This window comes from Marmota flaviventris, chromosome 12 (assembly GCF_047511675.1).
Source record: "Marmota flaviventris isolate mMarFla1 chromosome 12, mMarFla1.hap1, whole genome shotgun sequence".
Taxonomy (NCBI): domain Eukaryota; kingdom Metazoa; phylum Chordata; class Mammalia; order Rodentia; family Sciuridae; genus Marmota; species Marmota flaviventris.
In genome coordinates this window covers 65,194,677-65,218,794 of record NC_092509.1, presented here as the reverse complement: position 1 = coordinate 65,218,794, position 24,118 = coordinate 65,194,677, and the positions used below count along the sequence as shown (strand labels likewise).

The 24,118-nt window shown below is 33.3% G+C and overlaps 1 protein-coding gene across 3 annotated transcripts in view; it reads right to left on the bottom strand.

Moving 5' to 3' along the window:
• Gpatch2 (G-patch domain containing 2) overlaps positions 1-24,118 on the bottom strand; it is a 177,254-nt gene that overhangs the window by 48,846 nt on the left and 104,290 nt on the right. For 2 of the 3 annotated variants that reach the window (XM_027934859.2, XM_071600067.1), the window contains exons 6-7: positions 22,244-22,311; positions 3,992-4,031 (exon numbers count right to left, since the gene is read on the bottom strand). In XM_027934859.2, the coding sequence (XP_027790660.1) occupies positions 3,992-4,031; positions 22,244-22,311 (108 nt within the window). The remainder of the gene's footprint in view (positions 1-3,991; positions 4,032-22,243; positions 22,312-24,118) is intronic. The other variant, XM_071600068.1, reaches the window with a different exon arrangement.

Genomic DNA, 24,118 nt, shown 5'->3' with positions numbered 1-24,118 from the left:
ACTTCATGTAATATGTCTACCTAAAAAAGTCATCACAGAATTATCTCACCTTATGAATAAAATTATCAATCTGGGTGTATCTTTGCATCTTTAAAATGAATTTTTGATAAAAATACAGACTCAGATCTCTGAGTTATGAATTTATCATGTTAATACATGAATGTAGATCTTTTAAAGGGCAATCATGGAAAAATTAATCTAGGGTGCTACCAGAATAGAGAACATGTTTGTATTTGAAAGATTCCCAAAATGGTGCTAAAAAAATGAAATCAGGCATGAATTCACAATAAAAGAAACAAGAATCCTTGATCCTTGTTCTAAGAAGCAAGAATAGCTCATCAGATTTTGACAAATTTTTCATTATTCTTATAGGTAAGTTTTATGTTTCCTTGGACTCCTATCAGTGTCACAAGTGAGGTCATTTTCAGGGTTCTGACTCAATAATGTCATCTCTGATTAAAAACAGAACTTCTGAATATGGTGCGAAGTGCTTCTTACCTTCCAACTTTCAGATTGCTGGACTTAGGCCAAACGGAGATACAATTCCCTTATTAGTGACCTGCAGGCGTATATTAAAAAAATGACTCATATAAGAATTACATTAAAATCCATAAATGCAAACCTAGGCACACAATTTAAAAAAAATTATTGAATTAAATCAGGAAAAGTATTCTTTGTGGGTAATGGTTTTTATTGTTACAGAATAGGAATTAAAAATTTCTGTGGCTATTCATGATATTTGTACAAAATCATTAAAAGTCTCAAATCCCTGATGCAAGAGAAAGAAGCAAATGGTGGAATTCTTATTCCACAGCATTCCTGTCTTTGTTGCCAGATATGGACAAGGCATTCAAGCTCAGGAGCATCTCTATTGGCAGCCCTCCTTCCTCAAAAATCTGCAAAATAACTTCAAGTCTCTTCACAATTGGCCTTTCATTGTCCTCAACATTAAAAGAACTAAATAATATCTAACCTATAATCTATGACTCATTAAGGTACTTGCAAACTCAGTCAAAATGTCAAACCATAAGATGTTCAAGGAGGCAAAGCCTTAGAATTTAAAGACACACAGACAATACACGCATGTGTATGCACTTGTGCTTCATATGGTGCCCTCTTCCTCTGTCCTTCCCCTCCTCAACCAAATTGTCATTTCTCTTTTGTAGTCTTTATAGTGCCCTCTCTATGGTTTTCACAAACATTTACTAACATGCTATAATTGCTACTTTCTTGCCCACACTATACCACATTAGGGGAAAAGATATGCTGTTTTCCATCAACATACTCTTTTTTTTTTTGTAAAATTATCAAAGTTAGGTCTTGGAATAATATCTTTTTGTAAAATTAGAGAGTATCTGATACATAGTGACAGGTGAGTTATTTATTAAATGAAGGTATGATCACTCTGTAGAATGTAAATGGAAATGAGATTAAACACTAAAGCAAGCAGAGGAAAGCAGTGAGAGGTGACTTTTAAGGGAAATGGGGTTAATATAATCATTACTCTGTGTTGACAAGTTTTTATATGAAAAGTTAAAGGTGATCATGAATGATAAAGATGATATTCATCTCAAAGCTGGTATATGAAAAGTAAAAAGTGATAATGAGTGATAAAGTTAATATTCATTCAACAATACATTGAAGAACTTCATAATTCTTCATGGTTTGTACTTCATCCCTTGAACTTATGTTTGGCAATATTTTACTGTGCTACAGAATTTAGGTCTAATTGAAGTAAAAAATTATTATCCCCCAAAATGTAAAACAGGGTGTATTTCTCTACATATACACATATACGTGCAGTTGATATCCACCACTCCTAGATTCCATATTTGTGAATTTGTCTACTTATTAAAATTTATTTGTAACAGCAAAATCAATACCTTTGCAGCCATTTGTAGACCTGCATAAAGTTATAAAAACTTTGAGCTGTTGGAAATTCATGTTTCTAGCTATCACTTTGTCTTCTTGTTTCAATTCTCATAGTATAAACAAGAGATTTTTTATGATCTGTTTCTTGAACTTTTGTGGTTTTTTTTTTTTTTTGAAGATATCCTCATTTTAAATGGCTATTAAGTGTGGTGCTGAAGTTCTGTTTAGAACACTAAAATGGGCCTTACAAAGAAAAGCTATGTGCACTACATAAGTCTTGCATTAGGCATGTGTCATAGTGTAGCTGGCCATGAGTTCAATTTCAATGAATCAATAATCTACATAATAAATCAGGTATCCTGAAGCAGAAATACACGTAAAACAAGGTTATGTATTGACTAGTTGATGAAGATCTTGTAGCCACAGGCTTGAAGGAACCTAAGAGCATTGTTCTAGGATTCAAAAATGTTGTATTTTGAGTCTATATATACTAATTAATAACCTATGTAGTCAAGATAAAAATGTGAAACATGCTAACATTCAAGCAGGCCTGATTTAACACTTATTCAAATGGATTAGAAAACAGAAATGTTAAGAAAGAATCAGTCATTTTTCTTCCTTATAAATTATTAACTATTAGCTGTTATTTTTGTTTTGGCACTAGAGATTAACCCAGTGCCTCACATGTGCTAGGCAGTTGCTCTTACCAATGAGCTACTGTCCCAGTCCTGGCTATTAATTGATTTTTATCTGCAGAATAAAGTATGGAAGGAAGCCAAAGTTTAGATTACAAAGTAATCTAGAACATAAATTTATACTACCATATCAGCATTTCTCAAGATCTAAGAGGCAGAAAATGAGCTTAAAGAAATTATATTTTGGGATAAAATATATCCTGATGCAACTTAATATCGGTACTAGAAGGAGAAACTTATTGTAAGCATTGCATGTAGAGGGATACCCCCATGAAAGCAGGAAGTCTACTTTTATATTATGAATAATAAGACAAACACATAAGAGATGTAATTGTGGTTTCCAAATTAATAGGAATAGTAGTAAATATTCTACATTAATGTGAGAAGTATCTCTAAAGGGGAAAATAACTTATAGCAAAAGGCAAATAACAAGATTATTACAACTGACTTTGAATTTATAAGATATTGTTCTTCTAATAGTCTCATGTGTGTTAGGAAATAGAGCTTATATTATAATTAACTATGTGGTACCTCTTATCAATCACAGGCATGATGATTATTATATTCAAGTTTGAACCTGTTACACCATTTAAGACATCAAACATTACCAATAGAATAATGTTTTTGAAACTATCAAGCACGATACTTTACCAATCTCCCATCCTATCCTTCAGAAAAAACAACCTCATTTGTTTTCTATCATTCCCAGGTATTTTAAAAATGTGTTTTCTTATGGATTGACCAATGAAAAAATAGTTTTCATGATTATGATGAAAAAATGTCTTATAAGGACTCCAACCCACAAATGTAAATGCTTTAAAACTCATCACAAATTTAAGTCCTAAATTAGCTTAGCATGCTTTAGAGAGAGAAATAATACATTCAAGAGACAAAAAAAGTAGACTTATTTTCTCTACAAAGACAACTGAAATGAATGTCAAGTTCTTGCTAAGTCAACTAATCATTGCAGTGTCACATACACCAATAAGAGATAAAAAGAAATTCATCTACAGATATAATGTAAACTTGTAAGAAATTATTGGCACCTTCTAAACTTCAATAAAAATATTCTCTTGCTGGCTGATCTTAAGTTCAATACAAATTAAATTTTTAAGCATGTATACTGTCTGGACACCTTGATTTTGTGAAAACCATTTAAGTAGCGAAGTTGTATAAGTTAGTGAATTCCAGGGCCTTTCCATGGAGGTCATCTGTGTGACTCAGGAAGGTGGCAGTAAGGGAAAACGGATGCTTACTGAGGATTGCCCATTTGGCCAGTGTATTAAGCCCTGGCACAATTAACTCCTTTTAAAATAAGCTAGGAATTTATATCCTTTCTCATGAAGCTGAATCTACAACCCTGAAAGGAGATAGATAAATATTTGAAAGAGACTAACTTCCTTTTGGATTAGAACATTCCTTACCTGGCCATGCTCTGTCCTAGCCCCAGGGCTAAACCAATGGCTGCAGAGGAAAGAGAAGAGGAGTTAGCTGGGCCTAACTGAAGGATCATGATCTCACATGATCAACCTGCAGGTGCTTCAAGAAATTTATTCACTGCCAGCAATGGAGCCTTAAATATGCTTTATTTTAATGGATATTTCATGTAATTCTAGACTTACACCAATTTTGACAGAAACGTAAGAGTGCTCATAACCCAGTAATTTTCAATTTAATAAGCAAACTGAGTTAGAATTACATTTCCATTTAATTACGTTAACATAAACTGCTGGAACTGTATTCATTTTATGAATCAATTCTGGTTATAAAATCTATAAATGCTATCATTTACCACAACTTAATTATAACATCATTACAACAAATCGTGACCTTTTGATTGTAAGAATTATATAAAAAAGTTAAAAACACAAGAATATTATATTCTGTAGTTCTGCCCCCAGGGACTACACAAAAAAACCCTTGATGGGAATTATGGCCCATCAGCTGAAAGCACCTCAGACTCATTTCTTTCAGTTACAATTAGAACTCTGGCAGAGAACAAGTTTAACAATTTAAAAACACAGAAGTTAAAGCACAGTTGAAGTCTTCCTTTCTCCCATGGCCCAGCCTAACCCATTTGCATCAGTTGCCTCTGGGACTCTCAATATCCGGCTATACACTTTCAATGGGAATTGTTATTAGTTATGTGCCCAGTTCTATGGCAGTATTCTACAAAAAAACTAATTTTAAACATCAAGGACTAGGAAATTGAGAGATATTTTGGCATGTTAACCACTTAAAAACCTATTACCATAGGCAAGGATACTAGTATTACTATTGATGCTATTTATTATTTCAAGAACAGAAATACCAAGTATCTTTTTTTGTTAAGTGCTCTTTAGACACATGTTGTTGTATATTATTTCCCATCCTCATAAAAATCTTACAAGGTTGTTCTCACGTTCCAGATACAGAGTTGAGGGTCTGGAGGTTGTGCTACTTGCTCAAGGTATGCTTTCATCTACCAATTTTCAGAAGGGCAAGGGGCTTACAATGCAAGGGCATCTTTCCTAGTACTCTATATTCTCTATCATCTGTGGTACTAAAACTGAGAACAAACAGCCTCTACAATAATAGGATTTGTCTATGCTCTTAAAGTAACATTCTCAAGCTCATAGAAAGTGATGTTCCTTGGCAGGGCAGATTCTACCACTGACATGGGAATTGACAATTACTGGTATCAGTAAATGATGTCTGGGTTTATTATTAATTGGAAACAAATTAATCAATGTGTAAGATATTTCCCTTCTGGTGGAGAGTGTACATATCTTTTGCTTTGAAGAAAAAATATTTGAAACTCAATTCATATCTTAGTTAAAAAAATACAACTAAAAAGATTAAAATAGCAGTCACTTGTCACATCTATCCTGACTCCAAAGCTCTGTCCAGAAAAAAAAACATTGTCAACTCTTTCAGTCTTTTCCTTTTGTGAAATATAAATCTATAGTTTGAAAGAATATAGGTATTCTAACAGAGTGTAATTAATTGGTTTTTAGATGTCAAGGTTTGATTTTCCTTTGTCATAAATTTAGTTCTTTTTTAACTCCCAACTTTCTATTTCAAAGTATAATACTGCTTTGATTAATCAATTTATGATGATGTGAATATTTTTTACCACTGTTTCCCTTGTGTTTCTCCTGAAGTTGATATTTGCCTCATTTTTTCTTCCTTTGGTATTTTTTTCCCATGTACCCCTCAGCCTTCTTTTATTAGAAGTGTCACATCTTTATCAATGTTAGTTTTCAAATATGAAAAAAATATCTTTGGTATGCATCTATTCTTTACTCTCCTTCCTGCTTCTCTCCCAGAAGTTTCATTCTCAGTATCTCTGCCTGCTTATTCACATCTTGTTCTCTCACTCCAGATCTATGGAACTTCCTTTGTCATTTCTGTCCTTTGCTGGACCTACTTTTCTTATCCCACAGTTTCTTAGTTTATTTCCACTGTCTACTGCAGCGGTCATTTTCCGTTGTTGGATGTATGGTATACAAATATTTCTCTTATTAGAATCTGTAGCTTCTTTTAAAAGCCACCCCACCCAAAGAACAGTTTTGAATTTTGCTGAAAAGGCTATGCCTTTTCATCTTGGAAAAAAAATCCATTAGCCATATCTGTGTGGGTCTACTGCTGGGCTCTCTATTCTGTTCTACTGATTTATGTGTCTATCCCCCTACTAATATTACTTGGTCTTGAATACTATAGCTATATTATAGCCTTACTGTAGACTTGAAATCTAGTAGCATGATTCCTATCACTTTATTTGTTTTAGCTATTCTAATTCCTTTCCATATAAATTTTAAAATAATTTTGTCTTCACCTCCCCAAAACACATCTTGCGGGGATTGTGACAGGAACTGCATTAAACCTGAATATCATTTTAGGATGAACTGACACCTTTGCTATGTTGAATTTTCCAATCCATGAGCATGGAAAGTCTCTTCATATATTAAAGGAATCTTTGATTCCTTTCACCCCTTTATCTCCCCTTTTATCTTTCATTTCTTCCACTAAATTTTCCCCAAAATTTATGGAGAAAATTTTAAAATATTCAAAAAAATTGAATGAATGTTAAAACCAAAAACTCATATCAGTTATCTAGATTTTACTATTAACATTTTGGTATACTTGGTTTTTAAGAGGTTATCAATCTATCTGAATGATGTAATTTGTTGAGCAGGTACTTTTCCTGGTTATTTTGGTCTCTCCTTTACTGAAGGTTTTTCTTAAATACCTGTAAATCAAAAATTATCCATTTAATATTTTAAATGTACTACAAAACTGACCAGAAAAGCAATGATTAAGTTTATCTACAGGACAATTGCCCAAGTTTCTTTTGTGAGGAAACCTCCAAAGGTTATTATCTTTTTCTTCTTGGATTGGTAAATTTCTCAAGAGAGAAATATTTACTTTCTTGATTTAGCTTGATGCTCCACCTACTTTTGTTTTTCGCTTTTCTAGGGCACATGAGGGGCAAATTAGCATCTCCTTCAGCAGACATATACGTTTACATTCCTTCAGTCTGCTGAGTTCATTAAACCCTCCAACTGCTTTCTAGTTCTAGAAATTGGGGAAAACCTCTTGTCAGCAGAACCATCTGTCCTTCTTTGTCATTATGTGCTTATACTTTTCTTTTTCTATCTAGTGGGATATGAGTAGGAAGACTGAAAATAATGTTCAGAAAGGCAAACAACAACAAACAAACAAACAAACAAACAAACAAAAAAAACCTAAGAGCAGTGAGTGATATCACTGAAGCTATGAAGGGAAAAATTAAGAAAGGAGTAGTCATTGGTGTTAAACATAGAAAAATCAAATCTGACAGCAACTTGCAAAATTGGAGGAATCACTGGTAAAATTTTCTAGAGAAATTCCAGGAGCCATAGTGGGAAGAAATTAGGATTACAATTCCACAGTTGAATGTGAATGAAGGGAGACATGGGAAAGTAGGCTGTAATCCACGCTTTCTAGAAATTAAGCTTTCAAGGCAAGTGAGAGGAGACAGACAGACAACAGGATTGAGGGAAACTGAAGAAGAGATTTAACAAGGATAGTGAACATAAGGGAAGAAAAAAAGCTGGAAGAATATTAGGTTATAATAAGAAAATGATATAATCAATTTAAAATTTCATTGCTAGAGTAGTTCTGGGTCATTGTTATATTCAAGAGTAGCCAGAGGAGTAACTGAATGGCAAGCAGATGAACACTGGAGGCAAAAAAGAAAATAAATTGCTGAGTGCCAGCATATAATGATCCATCCAAGTCTCACCACAGGGTCACAGGAGTAAGTTCCCAATATTTACTGAGCCCTCACTGAAGGCCACACTGTTCACATTTAATCTGTAAACTAACCCCAGGACAGACACCATCCCCATTTGCAAATAAAGCATTAGGTTCAAAGAGATTAAGTGATTTGCCAAAGATTTCATAACTGAATAGCAGAGCTGGTTCAAATTTCGATTTGAAAGCCCATGTACCTTCCAAACATTATATATGCCGTCAACAACTAGGATATTTAGAAATTGATGAAGGAAGGAAGTTTAAATCAGGTGTCAAAACTCTCCAAGAATGAGGGCAAATGAAGACAGGTAAGTGGTAGTATGAATTTCACACAAGGAAGAAATCTTGCTCAGGAGTAAAAAAGGAATGTCTAGATGGGGTGATGATGTGGTAGAAAAAAATTATGGCCTCTGTATTCACCACTATGGAAATGTGAGAAAGCTGGAGGTTACTTCTTATGAGCCAGCCACCTGACTAATTTATCCTGCAGATTAAGACGCTTCTTCTTGTATGCTCTCATCGTCTTTGTACATATCCCCATTAAAGCAGTAATATACTGTTGATTTTTTTGTCCTGATAATAAATTAAAGGTCCTTGAGAAAGGGAAAATGATAAGATTAACAGGCATAGTTGTAGTAGATATAGAAACTGTGATAGAAGTGGTAGAAGTAGTAATAGAAGCAGAGTAAAAGTAATAATAGAAGCAGAGTAAAAGCACTACCACTACCAGTGAATGTTTGCCATGTGCTAGGTACCATGATACATAATAAAGAAAAGTCCTGTTGCTATCCAAGGTCACAAAGCTAGCAAGGATTGGAATCCAGGGTGTCTGACTCCACACTTCTTGTTCTTAATGATACTTTTCTATCACCACTTTCAATTTATAGCATGTTTTCTTGAAGGTTAAAGTTCATTTTTTTTTTGTTCTTTTTTTTTAGTGTTCCCAGAATCTAGCATAATACTGGGAAAATAATTGACTTATTAGCTTTTTAGGAAAAAAGTAAGTAAACAGAAAATACACAGTTAGTAGTGTCCTTATAAGTGAAAGTCAAGTTTATATAAAGATAAAATGCCCTGAAAAAGAATGGAGTTGTAAGGATGTTTATTTACATTTGATTACACTGGAATCAAGATTGCAGAAGATGTTCACAGGGAGACTAGTGAAAGAAATATCTGGGAGGAGAAAGTACAGAATAGTTAGAAAGTGAACAACTGCAAAGAATGGCTAGGCTGAGACATTTAAGGACTGAGGTTTCCAAGTTCAGTTCTTCCTCTAGCATAACGAGGCATATTTAGGAACTAAGCCTGACATGTTATTACTTCATTTAATCCTCACCAGGGCTATGCTGGTAATAGGAACCACCATCACCTACTGAGCCCCTGTATACTATAGTGGTCTTTCAAGTAGAGCAGTTGTAGTTTGAAATTATGAAGTGATCATTTTTTTTTTAAACTAAAAGCTCTGTAGATAGAAAGTTATAATAATCTTTTCACTCTTCCTTAATCCTCCTGCCCGCCTCCACTGATTTCTTTTCTACTAAATCATACTTTTTAGAAGACAACTGCTATTGCAGCTTATAATCCAGGTTTTTATTGTTTGAAATAAGTTGCTATTTTTGGACTCAGAAGCACAATTTTATTTTAACTTAATAGTGGGTTGTATGTACATAAAATGGTCTAAATCTGTGCTATTTGAAATGGTAGCTAATAGTCATATCTGATTACTTAAAGTAATATTAAAAATTAAGTTACTCAGTTGGAACAGCCACATTTCTAGTGGTATAGGCACATGTGGTTTAGAAGCTACCATGATATTCAGTGCAGATATACAACAAGATTAACAAACCAACACATAGTATTTAAAATAAATATTAATTTTTTCCCAATAGTACAATGTGGAACATGTGCACTTCCATTCTGTGAGTTTTTGCATGCAACAACTACCTTCTAATTCCTAAATGTCTACAGACAAATCAGGGATAATGGATGCACTTAAAGGATTCCTCCCACATGGCTAGCAAGTTGCCTAATGCATTTGCTTTTTTATTGACTTTTCATTGAACAGAGTTCGTGCGTGTGACTTTGGATAAGTCAAGCTACGTATGAAATGGGGATGAAATACCTGCAATGACTACTTTATAGAAGGTAGTAAAAACCTTAAAAACAGCAATGCATATAAAATTGCTCTGAAAAATGAAATATTCTGTATAATACAAAGTAATAACATCACCATCATTTTGATAGGTCTTATGCCTAAATTCAACAACCTCTCTGAATTTTATTTACATACTCTGTAAAAATATATAAGAAAGGATACATATGCTTATTCTATTACTAAAAATTAAGACATTCATAAGCTAAACTTATTTACCTAAGGGTATAACAGTAAATTAGAAGTAAAATTGATCTAGAATGTCTTATTTATCTCAACCTAGAGTTAAAGCCATTTCCTATAAAGCAATAGATGCTAAATTTCAAAGCGTAAATGTACTCCCAAAGAACATAACCTTTAATCCAGGCAAATCTTGCTTTAAGCAAACTCGATATTTACACAAAAGATAAAATAAAGGGTGAATATTTGCTTTAAAAAGGAATTCATCATAGGATTATAATGAGTTACTCATGTGCATATAAAATAAGTTTGATCTATATACAATTAGGTAAGTGTCTTTTACTTAAAAATGAAATTAAAGCAAAATATAAATACCACTTTAAAATCAATTAATAAATCATCTATCTCTATTTAAAAACAAATGTCTTAAAAGTGATTGGGAACAAGTTAGAAAAGAAAAAGTTCTGGAACCATTTAGAAAATACATAAAGGGAGTCTCAGTATGCTTATATAAGATGTTTTTAAAACTCATAACTTTTTTTCACATTTTAATATTTACACATCTAGAAAAGCAATGGAATAATTGTAAATTTCAAAATTTAATATTATTTTTACTCAGAAAATAGGTCTAATTTCTCTGTTTTAGCTTGATTGAGGCTCTAGGCATTTTTCCTGTAGATCCCTAATTATATTAATAAATATTTGATTTACTGATACTAAATATTTCCTATTAAAAGGAACCTATCATATTTTAGTGATTGGACTTTAAATACAATAATATGTTTTGTAAAAAATAATTACTATACAGTATTTTTTTATCATTCCTAAATTTTATTGGTATGTATTTTATAGATTCATCTAAGACCTTCATCAAAATGGTAATCATTTTAATCAACTTTTTTTTGCTTTTTTATTTTATTTTATTTATTTTTTTTAATTTTTATTGTTGGTTGTTCAAAACATTACATAGTTCTTGACATATCATATTTCACACTTTGATTCAAGTGAGTTATGAACTCCCATTCTTACCCCATATACAGATTGCAGAATCACATCGGTTACACATCCACTGATTTACATATTGCCATACTAGTATCTGTTGTATTCTGCTGCCTTTCTTATCCTCTGCTATCCCCCCTCCCCTCCCCTCTCCTCCCCTCTTCTCTCTCTACCCCATCTACTGTAATTCATTTCTCCCCCTTGATTTTTTTTTCCCTTACCCCTCACTTCCTCTTGTATGTAATTTTGTATAACCCTGAGGGTCTCCTTCCATTTCCATGCAATTTCCCATCTCTCTCCCTTTTCCTCCCACCTCTCATCCCTGTTTAATGTTAATCTTCTTCTCATGCTCTTCCTCCCTACTCTGTTCTTAGTTACTCTCCTTATATCAAAGAAGACATTTGGCATTTGTTTTTTAGGGATTGGCTGGCTTCACTTAGCATAATCTGCTATAATGCCATCCATTTCCCTGCAAATTCTATGATTTTGTCATTTTTTAATGCAGTATTTTTAATACTCCATTGTGTATAAATGCCACATTTTTTTTTTCATCCATTCATCTATTGAAGGCCATCTAGGTTGGTTCCAGTCTTGCTATTGTGAAATGTGCTGCTATGAACATCGATGTAGCAGTGTCCCTGTAGTATGTTCTTTTTAGGTCTTTAGGGAATAGACCGAGAAGGAGAATAGCTGGGTCAAATGGTGGTTCCATTCCCAGCTTTCCAAGAAATCTCCATGCTGCTTTCCAAATTGGCTGCACCAATTTGCAGTCCCACCAGCAATGTACAAGTGTACCCTTTTCCCCACATCCTCGCCTGCACTTGTTGTTGTTTGACTTCATAATGGCTGCCAATCTTACTGGAGTGAGATGGTATCTTAGGGTGGTTTTGATTTGCATTTCTCTGACAGCTAGAGATGGTGAGCATTTTTTCATGTACTTGTTGATTGATTGTATGTCCTCCTCTGAGAAATGTCTGTTCAGGTCCTTGGCCCATTTGTTGATTGGGTTATTTGTTTTCTTATTGTTTAATTTTTTGAGTTCTTTGTATACTCTGGATATTAGGGCTCTATCTGAAGTGTGAGGAGTAAAGATTTGTTCCCAGGATGTAGGCTCCCTATTTACCTCTCTTATTGTTTCTTTTGCTGAGAAAAAACTTTTTAGTTTGAGTAAGTCCCATTTGTTGATTCTAGTTATTAACTCTTGTGCTATGGGTGTCCTATTGAGGAATTTGGAGCCTGATCCCACCGTATGTAGATCGTAGCCAACTTTTTCTTCTATCAGACGCCGTGTCTCTGATTTGATATCAAGCTCCTTGATCCATTTTGAGTTAACTTTTGTGCATGGCGAGAGAAAGGGATTCAGTTTCATTTTGTTGCATATGGATTTCCAGTTTTCCCAGCACCATTTGTTGAAGATGCTATCCTTCCTCCATTGCATGCTTTTATCCCCTTTATCAAATACAAGACAGTTGTAATTTTGTGGATTGGTTTCTGTGTCCTCTATTCTGTACCATTGGTCCACCCGCCTGTTTTGGTACCAGTACCATGCTGTTTTTGTTACTATTGCTCTGTAGTATAGTTTGAAGTCTGGTATCGCTATACCGCCTGATTCACACTTCCTGCTTAGAGTTGTTTTTGCTATTCTGGGTCTTTTATTTTTCCACATGAATTTCATGATTGCTTTATCTATTTCTACAAGAAATGCTGTTGGGATTTTGATTGGCATTGCATTAAACCTATAGAGAACTTTTGGTAATATCGCCATTTTGATGATGTTAGTTCTGCCTATCCATGAACAGGGTATATTTTTCCATCTTCTAAGATCTTCTTCTATTTCTCTCTTTAGGGTTCTGTAGTTTTCATTGTATAAGTCTTTCACCTCTTTTGTTAGGTTGATTCCCAAGTATTTTATTTTTTTTGAGGATATTGTGAATGGAGTGGTTGTCCTCATTTCCATTTCAGAGGATTTATCGCTGATATACAGGAATGCCTTTGATTTATGCGTGTTGATTTTACATCCTGCCACTTTGCTGAATTCATTTATTAGCTCTAATAGTTTCTTTGTAGACCCTTTTGGGTCTGCTAGGTATAGAATCATGTCACCTGCAAATAGTGATAATTTGAGTTCTTCTTTTCCTATTTTTATGCCTTTAATTTCTTTCGTCTGTCTAATTGCTCTGGCCAGTGTTACTATACGGTATTTTAAAAAAATTATTACAATGTTGTTACTTTATTAAAATGATCACATTTTTATAATTATGATACTTTTTAAGGCTTCCCAATATATATCCAGAACACATCATCCACCTTTAAAAACAGAACTCCATTTCCAACATGTGTGCAGCAAAGTTGTCTTTTTTCTGTTGTTTTTTTATTTGGTGCTGAGGATTGAACCCAGTGCCTTGCATATGGCGAGCACTCTACCGCTGAGCCTCAACCACAGCCCCAATTGGGTTAATTTTTTTTAAAATATTTTTTTTAGTTGTCAATGGACCTTTATTTTATTTATTGACATGTGATGCTGAGAATCAAACCCAGTGCCTCATACATGGTAGGCAAGCACTCTGCCACTGAGCCACAACCCCATCCCCAAGTTGGGTTAATTTTGACATAATCACAAATGTATAGAATATAATTTTAGTATCCAGTGTTCCTTCTATTCCTTTTCTCTTCCCTCCTCCTCCCCGTATTCTACAGGTTATTTGTTTATTTATTCATGTATTTAGTGCTTTATAGATATGCATCAAGGTGGAATTCACTGTGGTATATTAATTAATATATGTACATAGTATAATTTTATCAATTTCATTCTGCATTTCCTCCCTTTTCCTGTCCTTCTCCCCACCCCCAACCCACATCTTCTATACCACTGTTCTCCCTTCTATTTTCATGGGGTCCCACTGCCCCCCCCCCCCACTTATTTTGCTGGATCTTCCACATATGAGACAAAACATTTGACCCTTAACATGATATTATCCAGTTCCATCCATTTACCAGCAAATGTCATATCTTTGCTATTGTGAATCACACTGTTATAAACATAGGTGTGCCTGTATCACTATAGTATATTGATGTTAGTTCTTTTGGACAAATAGCAAGGAGTGCAATAGCTGGGTTATATGGTGGTTCTATTCCTAATCTTCTGTGGAATCCCCATACTGCTCTCCAAAGTGATTTTACTAATTTGTACTCCATGTGTGTATCCTTTCCCCAACATTCTCACTAGTATTTATTATTTGTATTCTTGATGACTGACATTCTAATTGGAGTGAGATGAAACTTCAATAAAACATTGTTTTGATTTGCATTTCCATGATCTCCAAGGATATTGAATATTTTTCATACATTTATTTGCCATTTACATTTTTTATTTTGAGAAGTGTCTGTTTATTTATTTTGCCCAATATTGATTGTTTTTTTGTTTTTTTTTAACTTGAGTATATATTTTGGGTATTAAATCTCCTGTTGGAGGAGCAGCTGTCAAAGATTTACTCTTTCTGTAGGCTCTTTATTCATGCTCTTGTTTCCTTGGCTATGCTGAAGCTTTTGAATTTGATACTGTTCCACTTATGATTTGAGGTTTTATCTTGAGCTTTAGGTGCCAGTACATTGGAGAGTTCAGCAGTTGCAAGCTTCTAGCAGTTGCAAGGCTTATGGTCTATTTCCCAGGTCTTTGATCCACTTTGATTTAACTTGTGTACAGGTTAGGTGATATTTAGTATGTGAGTCTGTCTCTGTATCTTCTATTCTGTCCCACTGGTTTTCATGTCTGTTTTGATGCCTATATTTGTTATTCTGTAGCAAAATTTGAGATCAGGTAGTGTGATGCTTCTATTATCAGTCTTCTTGCTCACAATTGCTTTGGCTATTCTGGATCTTTTATTTTTCCAAATGAATTTTAGGACTATTTTTTTCTAATTCTGTGAAGAATGTCATTGTTTTATTTTTCTTTTGAATGGGAATTACATTGAATTTGTATAACGTTTTTGGTAATATGGCCATTTTGACAATATTAATTCTGCCTATCCAAGAACATGGAAGGTCTTTCTATCTTCTTTCCCTTCTGCAGTTTTTTTCTATTGTTTTCATTGTAGAAGTATTTTTAACTCCTTGGTTAGATTTCTTTTTGAAGTAATTGTGAATGGAATTGTTTTCCTGGTTTCTTCCTCAGCAGATTCATTATTGCAGTACAGGAAAGCCAGTGATTTATGAATGTTGACCTTGTATCCTGCTACTTTGCTGAATTTGTTTATCTGCTCTAGAGGTCTTCTGGCAGAGGTTTTTGTGTCTTCTACATATAGGATCAGCAAACAGAGATAATTTGAATTTTTCTTTTTTTACCTGTATCCCTTTAATTTCCTTATTTTACCTGATTCCTTTGGCTAGAGTTTCAAGAACTATATTGAATAAGAGTGATGAGAGTGGACATCCTTTCCTTGTTCTTGATTTCATTTTTCTCTATTCAGTATATTTGCTTTGGGCTTGGTACATATAGCCTTTAAGTTCCTTTCTTCCGTTGTTTCTCCAGTGTTTTTAGCATGAAGGTGTGCTGGATTTTGTCAAAGGCCTTTTCTGTATCTCTTTTGAGTTGATCATATGATTCTTGTACTTAATTCTACTTATGTGGTGAATTACATTTATTGATTTGCATGTGTTGAACGAAACTTGTATCCCTAGAATGAAACCCACTTGATCGTGGTGTACTACCTTCTTGATATGTTTTTGAATGCAAGTCACTCACATTTTATTAGGGATTGTTGTATCAATGTTCGTCAGGGATATTAGTCTGTAGTTTTCTTTTCTTAGTAAGTCTTTGTTTGGTTTTGGTATCAGGATAATACTAGCTCATATAATTTGGTAGTGTTCCCTCCCTTTCTATATCATAGAATAATTTGAAGAAAACTGTTAGTTTTTCTTTAAAGGTTTAATAGAATTTAACTGAACAAGTTTTTCTTTAAAGGTCTAGTAGAATTTAACTGAGAATCGATCTGGTCCTCTGCTTTCCTTTGTCGGAAGGCTTTTAATTGCTAATCCAATCTCATTGTTTGATACTAGTCTGTTTAGGTTTTGTGTATCTTCCTAGTTAATTTGGGAAGATCACATGTGTCTATAAATTTGTTGATGTTTTCTAGATTTTTCAATTTATTGAAATATAAATTTTCAATATCTTTTCTAATGGCCTTCTGGATTTCAGAAGTGTCTATGGTGATATCTACTTTTTCATCTCTAATTTTGTTAATTTGATCTTTCTCTTTCTTTTGGTTAGTTTGTCTAGGTATTTATTAATCTTGTTTATCTTTTCAAAGAGCCAAGTCTTTGTTCCACTGATTCCTTGTATTTTTTCCTATTGTTAATTTCATTAATTTTGACTCTATTTTTAGTTATTTCCTGTTTTGTAACATTGTGGTACTAGTTTGTTCTTCCTTTTCTAGGGCCTTGAGGTACAGATTATTATTAGATTATTTATTTGGCATTTTTCTGTTATTTATATTTTTAAAGTTTTTAAAATGTAAATGAACATAATACCTTTATTTTATTTATTTTTATATGGTGTTGAGGGTCGAACCCAGTGCCTTACACATGCTCGGCAAGCGCCTTATCACTGAGCCACAATCCCAACCCATTTTTCTGTTATTTAAATGTAGGCAATCAATAATGTTATAACCTTTCCCCTTAAAACTGCCTTCATACTGTGCCAGATAAATTGATATGTTCTACCTCTATTCTCATTATTTCTAAGGATTTTTAAAACTTCTTCTCTCTTCTATAATCCATTTCTCATTTAAAAGAGTATTGCTCCATCTTCCTGTATTAATATGATTTCTATAATTTTTCTTGCTGTTTATGTCTAATTTTATTCCATTTTTATCTGATAAGATGCACAGGGATTTATTTATTTATTTTTTGTATTCACAAAGACTTACATTGTGACTTACAGTTTACTTTTAAAAACTTTCCATGAGTTGCCAAGAAGAAAGTTATATATATATTTTGCATTGTTCACCTTATCAGTCTTTGCATTGTTCACCTTATCAGTTCACCTTATATTCAGTCTGTGGATATCTTTGCTTGTGAGATGAGTGTCTTGCAAACAGCATATACTTCAATATTATTTTTTAACCCATTCTGCCAATCTATGAATTTTGGGTTAACTAGGGAGTTGAGACCATTTATATTCAGTGATTATGGATAGATTTGTTATTTCCTGCCATGTTGATTTATTTGCTATATTTTATATGGTGTTAATTTTCATTTAGCTGCTTTTCTGGAGAGCTTCATCCACTTATATGCTTGGGGGTTTGTTTCTCAGTTCTTTTATGTATAGTGTATCATTAAGTATTTTTTGTAGTGCTGGCTTAGTGATCATAAATTCTTAATTCATAAGTTTATCCTTATCATGGAAAGTTTTTTAATTTATCAATTTTGAAAGAGAGCATTGCTGGATATAGCAATTGTGGCTGGCAATTGTTTTCTTTCAAAAAATGGAATATCTCATTCTAGGCTCTCCTTGATTTTAGGATCTGAGTTGATTAGTCAGAAGTAGGATTATTAGTTTATCTGTAATGTAACCTGACATTTTTCTAGAAGTTTTTAACATTGTTTCCTTATTTTCTATGTTAGGTGGTTTTTATTGTGATGTATCTTAGAGAGGTTTTCTTTTGATTTTGTCTATTTGGAGTTCTATATTCATCCTCCTATAGGTGATGTCCATCTCATTTCTAAGGAAGGTCAGGAAAATGTTCTGCTATTATTTCAATGAAAATAGTTTTAATGCCTGTATCTCTGTGTTCTCTTCTAATCTGATGACTCTCAAAAATATGGCATCTTGATTTGCCAGAGTTCTTGTTGATTCTGCTCATGGTCTTTTCTCCCCCTACTGTATACTGAGTTCATGTGCCCTATCTTCAAAACCTGAAGTTCTGTCTTTGAGGCTTTAAAACCTGTTTTCCATGTAATATAATCTGTTTGTAGACTTTTAATTTGATTCATTGTGTCTTTTATTTCTAAGAGTTCTCATTGGTTTCTTTTCTTCACCTCTATTTCTTTGTTGAAATGGTCTTTTACCTCCTGGATTTGCTCTCTTAAGTTCATTCCTTAGATCTTTTAGCTCACTGAACATTTTATTAATCATTTTTATATTCTTTCTCTGAAATTTCACCCTCTTCCTTATCTATGGGTTCCTTTGTTGGGACACTGTAAATTTGGGTGGAAAGTAGAGACTTGTTTGCTTCTTTCCTCATGTTTTCAGAGGTCTTGGACTTCTGCATCCGTTGAAATGAATTCCTCTTTCTCTTTTAGGCATGCATCCTTTGGTGTGTAGTTATCTTTTTGTTCTTGAGACTTCTCTCTGTTTTTGCAGTATGAGTAGAAAGATGTTCAGGAGTGGAACCTGAGGTTCTCCTTAACTGTTGTGACCTGGTTATTTGTTGGAGATTTATGCTTCCCATATTCTATGTGCTAAAGTATTATTCAAGCTTGAGTGGGGTAGTTTGTGCATGAAGTAAGGTTTGCTTAAACTTGGCTGAATTGTGAGGAGCAGCAGGATCTCTACCCTGTGAACTTTAGTATCCCATCAGTTCCCAGCACCTCTGAGGAAATGGGTGAGGAAGAAATAGAAATAATGGTAGCTACCAATTTACAGTCTTAAAAATAAATGTCCAGTGTCTACTATGACATCTGTTACACTAATTGCCACCTGAACAGGGACAGTGGGGTCAACATTTAACATCAGCACCAACAATATAATGGGAATTATTATAAAATATCACTATATAGAAACTACCCAAACTTTTATTGCCCTGTTCCATTCTTCTCATATTTTGAGCTGAAAGCTTTTGGTAAGGTGAGCTTTTTCATATCAAATACTATGCTGGGTATTATTCTACTAACTCTAAAACATCCTTTACCCATTTCAGGAGGTTGTGGGTTTTGACTGGTCATTTCTAGACTGCTTCATACCAGTCTTTGGTAACTGTGGGATTAGCCATCTAACCATATGAATCAAGAACTAAAAACTTTTAAAGGTTTGTGAGACTGCAGTATATTTTGCCATATTTATTAAAATCTATTTTAAGAATAAAATTTTAACAAGTGAAATTATTTTATTTATGCCTATAGGGAATTTTACAAAGCAAGACAGATACTGCCTTAGAGGAACATCAACAGAATAAAAATAGAAGCCATTGATTTACTAATAAATTAGGAGTTTGAAAATATTGGGGAGTTTAATGACTATTTCTCTCCATTCTTACAGGTTCTTTGTTACATGCCCAAAGGTAATCTTTAGTAAAGTTTAAATAAAACCATACTTAACCATTGTATTCCCCTATACTGTTATGCAGGCATCAAGAAGGAGTGTCTTGAAGACAACTAGTTCACAGAACACTAGAAATGAGATCATTTGTGATCTGGATTACCATTCTAAGTAGAATATGTCTTATCTCTTTTGATTATTGCTCATTATCACATAGAAATGATGTAAAATGATAAAAAGAAATTGAAAAATAAATATTTTCAAGCAACTCAGAATATGTAGAATAAAGGGACATAACAAGATATGACATGAAGTCATGGAGCTTATGATCCTTAATTTAACTGAGTTGTAACAGAAAAATACAGAGCTGGTTTTGAGTTCTTTATCACTTAGTAGTCATATGACACATAACAGTGGCAGAGCTACTTCAAATTTTGGTTTTCTCATATTCAAAGCAGGGTCCATACCCATCCCCACTTACTTTGCAGTACTTATGGGAATATAGAATGAAATTACCTCTACTTGAAAGAATTAGTAATATAACTATATTAAGGATCATTCTTTCATAATACTCATCGTGGCTTTCCTGACATATCCACAGAAAACATATCTGGAAAACAACAAAAAGTACTCCTATGCCTCCCCACCTCAATAAAATAAAAATCAACTTGTAATCCCATCATTTAGAGATGATCACTTTTATTACTAATTTCTTGTGGGGTCTATTCTGTAACTTCTGTGAGTTAGTTAGAAGCAAGTTATTTAAACTTTCTGAGCCTTAAGTTCTCAGGCAGTGAATTAGACAGCCTCTACGATCCATTCTAGCTCTAGCACTTGCTTCTTCTATCACTTGCATTCAACAAATATTTAGCTGGTTCCTTCCAGCGCTGGCCAGCAGAACTTGATCATCCTAACCTGAGAGCCTGTGATTTGATATGTAAGACAGTGTGCTGTATATTGTGTAACTCAAAGTAGAACAAGAGAGTCTCCTTGCCAAGTTCACTGGAACAAAGCATGTTTATTATAATTATATTCCAGAGAATAATGTGATCAATACTATAATTGAGTTCAAATAAAAACCCCAAGGAAGAATATACAAGGCATAGAGAATTACTAGCCCAAATTAAATTTTGGAGAAAACACCAAAGATTCCTTCTTCAAGGAGGTCATGGCAGATACTATTAATATCTCCCCCGATGCCCTGGAACTGCCTACTTCCAAATTTCTGAATAGGTTAATAAACTTAATCATTGTATTTAAACCATTATTTTTAGAATATCCTGTGACTTTTTCCTGAAAGCACGCTATAAACAGTTAGTTATCTTTACCATTTTTTAATTCAAATTGCCTGAAATTGTTATATCTTCACAAATTTTTATGAAGACATCTAAAATTTTGTAACACAAATTTAAACATTTGCAAAGAATTTAATCTTCTATCAATTATATATTGATTTTTTAAATAAAACCACCATGCCATTCTTAAATATATACAGTGGAATCTAATAATCACTGTAATTTGATATCTATAATCATGATCACACTTTTTTTAAAGCTGAAAATTCTACTTGGTTAATTTTTCTCTTTACATATGTATTTCCAATTCTGTCCTAAAATATACTTGTATGTGCGCACGTGCGTACACATATATTTTAGCAGGGGGTACAGACAGTTTAACCCAGGGACGCTTAACCACTGAACCATGTCCTTTTCATTTTTTGAGACAGGGCCTGGCTGGGTTGCTTAGAGCCTCTTTAAGTTGCTGAGGCTGGCTTTGAATTTGTGTCTCTTGTCTTAACACTCAAGTCATTAGGATTAGAGGCGTGCATTAGCATGGCCAGTTATCTTAATACATTTTTATGCTCTAAACCCTTTTATTAGTTACCCTATCAAACTCTTCTGCAACAAAAATTATGTGTATACAAAAACACACATATTTTTAAATTTCTTTGACTAGAAATCAATTCAGTTAAAAAACTTATTTCAAAATTTGGATGGATCAGTTGGTCAACGATAATAACAATTATGGGTAGATCATAACAGTTATTTAAGGTCTGAAACAATCATCAACCATATTTAATTATTATTAAGCAAGCATAATTAAATTTTGCAATATTAAAACTAAAAAACTAAAATTATTAGAAAGTTACCATGTGTTCTTTCCAAAATTAGTTCATGTATACTGATTAATATTATATTTAACATCAATTCTATTCATATTTTTTATAGATCTGAGTACTAAGAAACCCTATTCATACAAACTGACCCAATAATCTCTTCCTTTTGTATTGCCTTAAAAAATTATTTCAATTTTTTTTTTTCAATGCTGGGGATGAAAACCAGGAACTCACACATGGCAAGTGCTTTACCACTGAGCCCCAGCCCCAGATACATTTTCCTTTTGTTTCTAAATCAAAATATATTCTGGTATCTTTAGACCTCTGGACCATTATAGTAGGCAGGTTCAAAGAGCAAAGAAGTAAGGGAAAAACCAGTTACTTATTCTTTCATCTCAGTAGTTGAGGGGTTTGATGCTACTCAGTGTCATGAAAATTCAAATGTTTTCAGATAGTGCATATATTTCAATAATGCATAAATTTCAAACTCTATCACAAATAAAATATTTAAAAATATTTAAATTTTGTCCTGGATTTCATTTAAATTGTGCTTACACTATTGTCATTGGAAAATGATTATTTACTCTTTTTAAAGATAGACACAAATTAAGCCACATTTACTGGGAATAGCTGCCAATTTCCCCCCCAAAATAAGTAGAACAGTCCAACTAGGTTTTGTAAATACAATGAATACTCACTCATGGTGATGAGAATCTGGGGAAAAGTGAACCATCCTCTTGTTACTGACCGGATTAGGTGTGGGTACCTGAAGGGAGATTTAAAAAAAAAAAAAAAACAAAAATAAATTAGTCTCAGGTTGGGTTGTAAAAAGACAGTGTATAATAGGGACAAATCCATTTGAGAGTATCACTCTGAAAAGGAGAATATGACATTAATTTCTTTGATTAAGACAAAATGGTATGTAAGAAAAGTATAATTTAATTCATGTGAGAATTTTTTGTTTGTTTTTTTTGGTTATTGTAGTTCCTCTGCTCAAATTTTAAAAGTGTATTTACAACACTATAAACATCCTTTGTAAGATACAGACCAGTGCTAAGTGTAGTGGTGCATATCTGTAATTCAAGTGGCTGGGAAGGCTGAGACAGGAGGATCACAAATTCAGACTCAGCAAGGCTCTAAGCAACTTAGTGAGACCTTGTCTCAAAATAAAGAAAAGAAAATGGGCTGGGAATGTAATTCAGTGGTAAAGAGCCCTGGGTTGAATTTCCAGTATACACATACAAACAAAAAGAGAGTGAGTGAGAGCAGGAGAGAGAAAGGGACTAGTGACTGTTTCTAAATACTGTCAAACTTGGCATACATTTGATTATATATCAACAAAGAGATCAGTGTTGAGCAATTATTTTCAAGGACCAGTGCTTTTGTAGGTGTATATAATGTACACATTTAAATGCACACAAAAACTTAGATCAAGAAAGTAATGAGTAGTCTTTTTTATAATTTTCTCAGTTAGAAATCATATATGTGTTTACATAGAACAAAATGTACTTTTACCTAGAAGAATAACATTTTACTCCTTTGTTTCTAAATAAAATTGGAAATCTAATAAAGAAAATATTAAATGTTTTCTTGATGATGTCAGGTACTCCCATTTTTAAAGAATTTCACAACTTTCCCAACTTACAGAGGTTCTCAAATGGCACAAAAAAACAGGACTATGCATGAATAAATGTGACAAGTCATACACTTGCAGCAAAAGATTTTAAATTATGCTCCACAAAGAGAAACAAAGATAACTTTTTCATTATCACAGTGTCATTTACATAGAAGAGAATTTTCAAAAAGGCATAATGAGGTGGTAGAGTACCTCCAAAAAACACTAATAATTTTTAAAAATGTATTTTTTCTTACATTGCTTGGGTAACAAGGATACCAACATATACTCTGAAATTCCAATGCAAATATTGCAAATGTACACAGAGGATAACATGAATAAACCTATAGTTGGAGCACTACAGGTAAACATGTGGCTCAATTCCAGGACCACAGCCTGCGTTCATTTCAGAATGCGGTTTTCATGCTATTCCACTGGGTATCCCTGGAATACAGTAATCCATTTTCTACACTGTGGCTATGAGAAAAGCCGACTGTGCCTATGTCATGCTTTGTTAGAGGTTCATGATCACATTATCTCATGGTGGACCTGACACTTTTATTCAGTTTACAGTATGTTCTATGTACAGGCAACTTATTTCCTTTGCCAGGGCTGCTGACAACCTTTTCCACACTATATTAATCTTGTTTACTGACTTTATCTTGGTACAAATATCAGAAAACTGAACTTTTTATCTCAGAGAAAAAATAAACAACGTGTTGACAGAAGCAGAAGCTATTTTCAGGACTAAAATTGCTTGTTTACCTGAAGCTATACTTATGGAAAAATGTTTAAAGTCTTGCTCTGGCTTGAAATACATAATCTGAAATTTAATAAATGAAGAAATTTCACATACACCCATGTGATAAATTGCCTGATGAAAACAATGCAACTGAATACAATAAAATAGAATTTATAACTAATTTATACTATAATACAAATGTAAGCTTTCAATCTA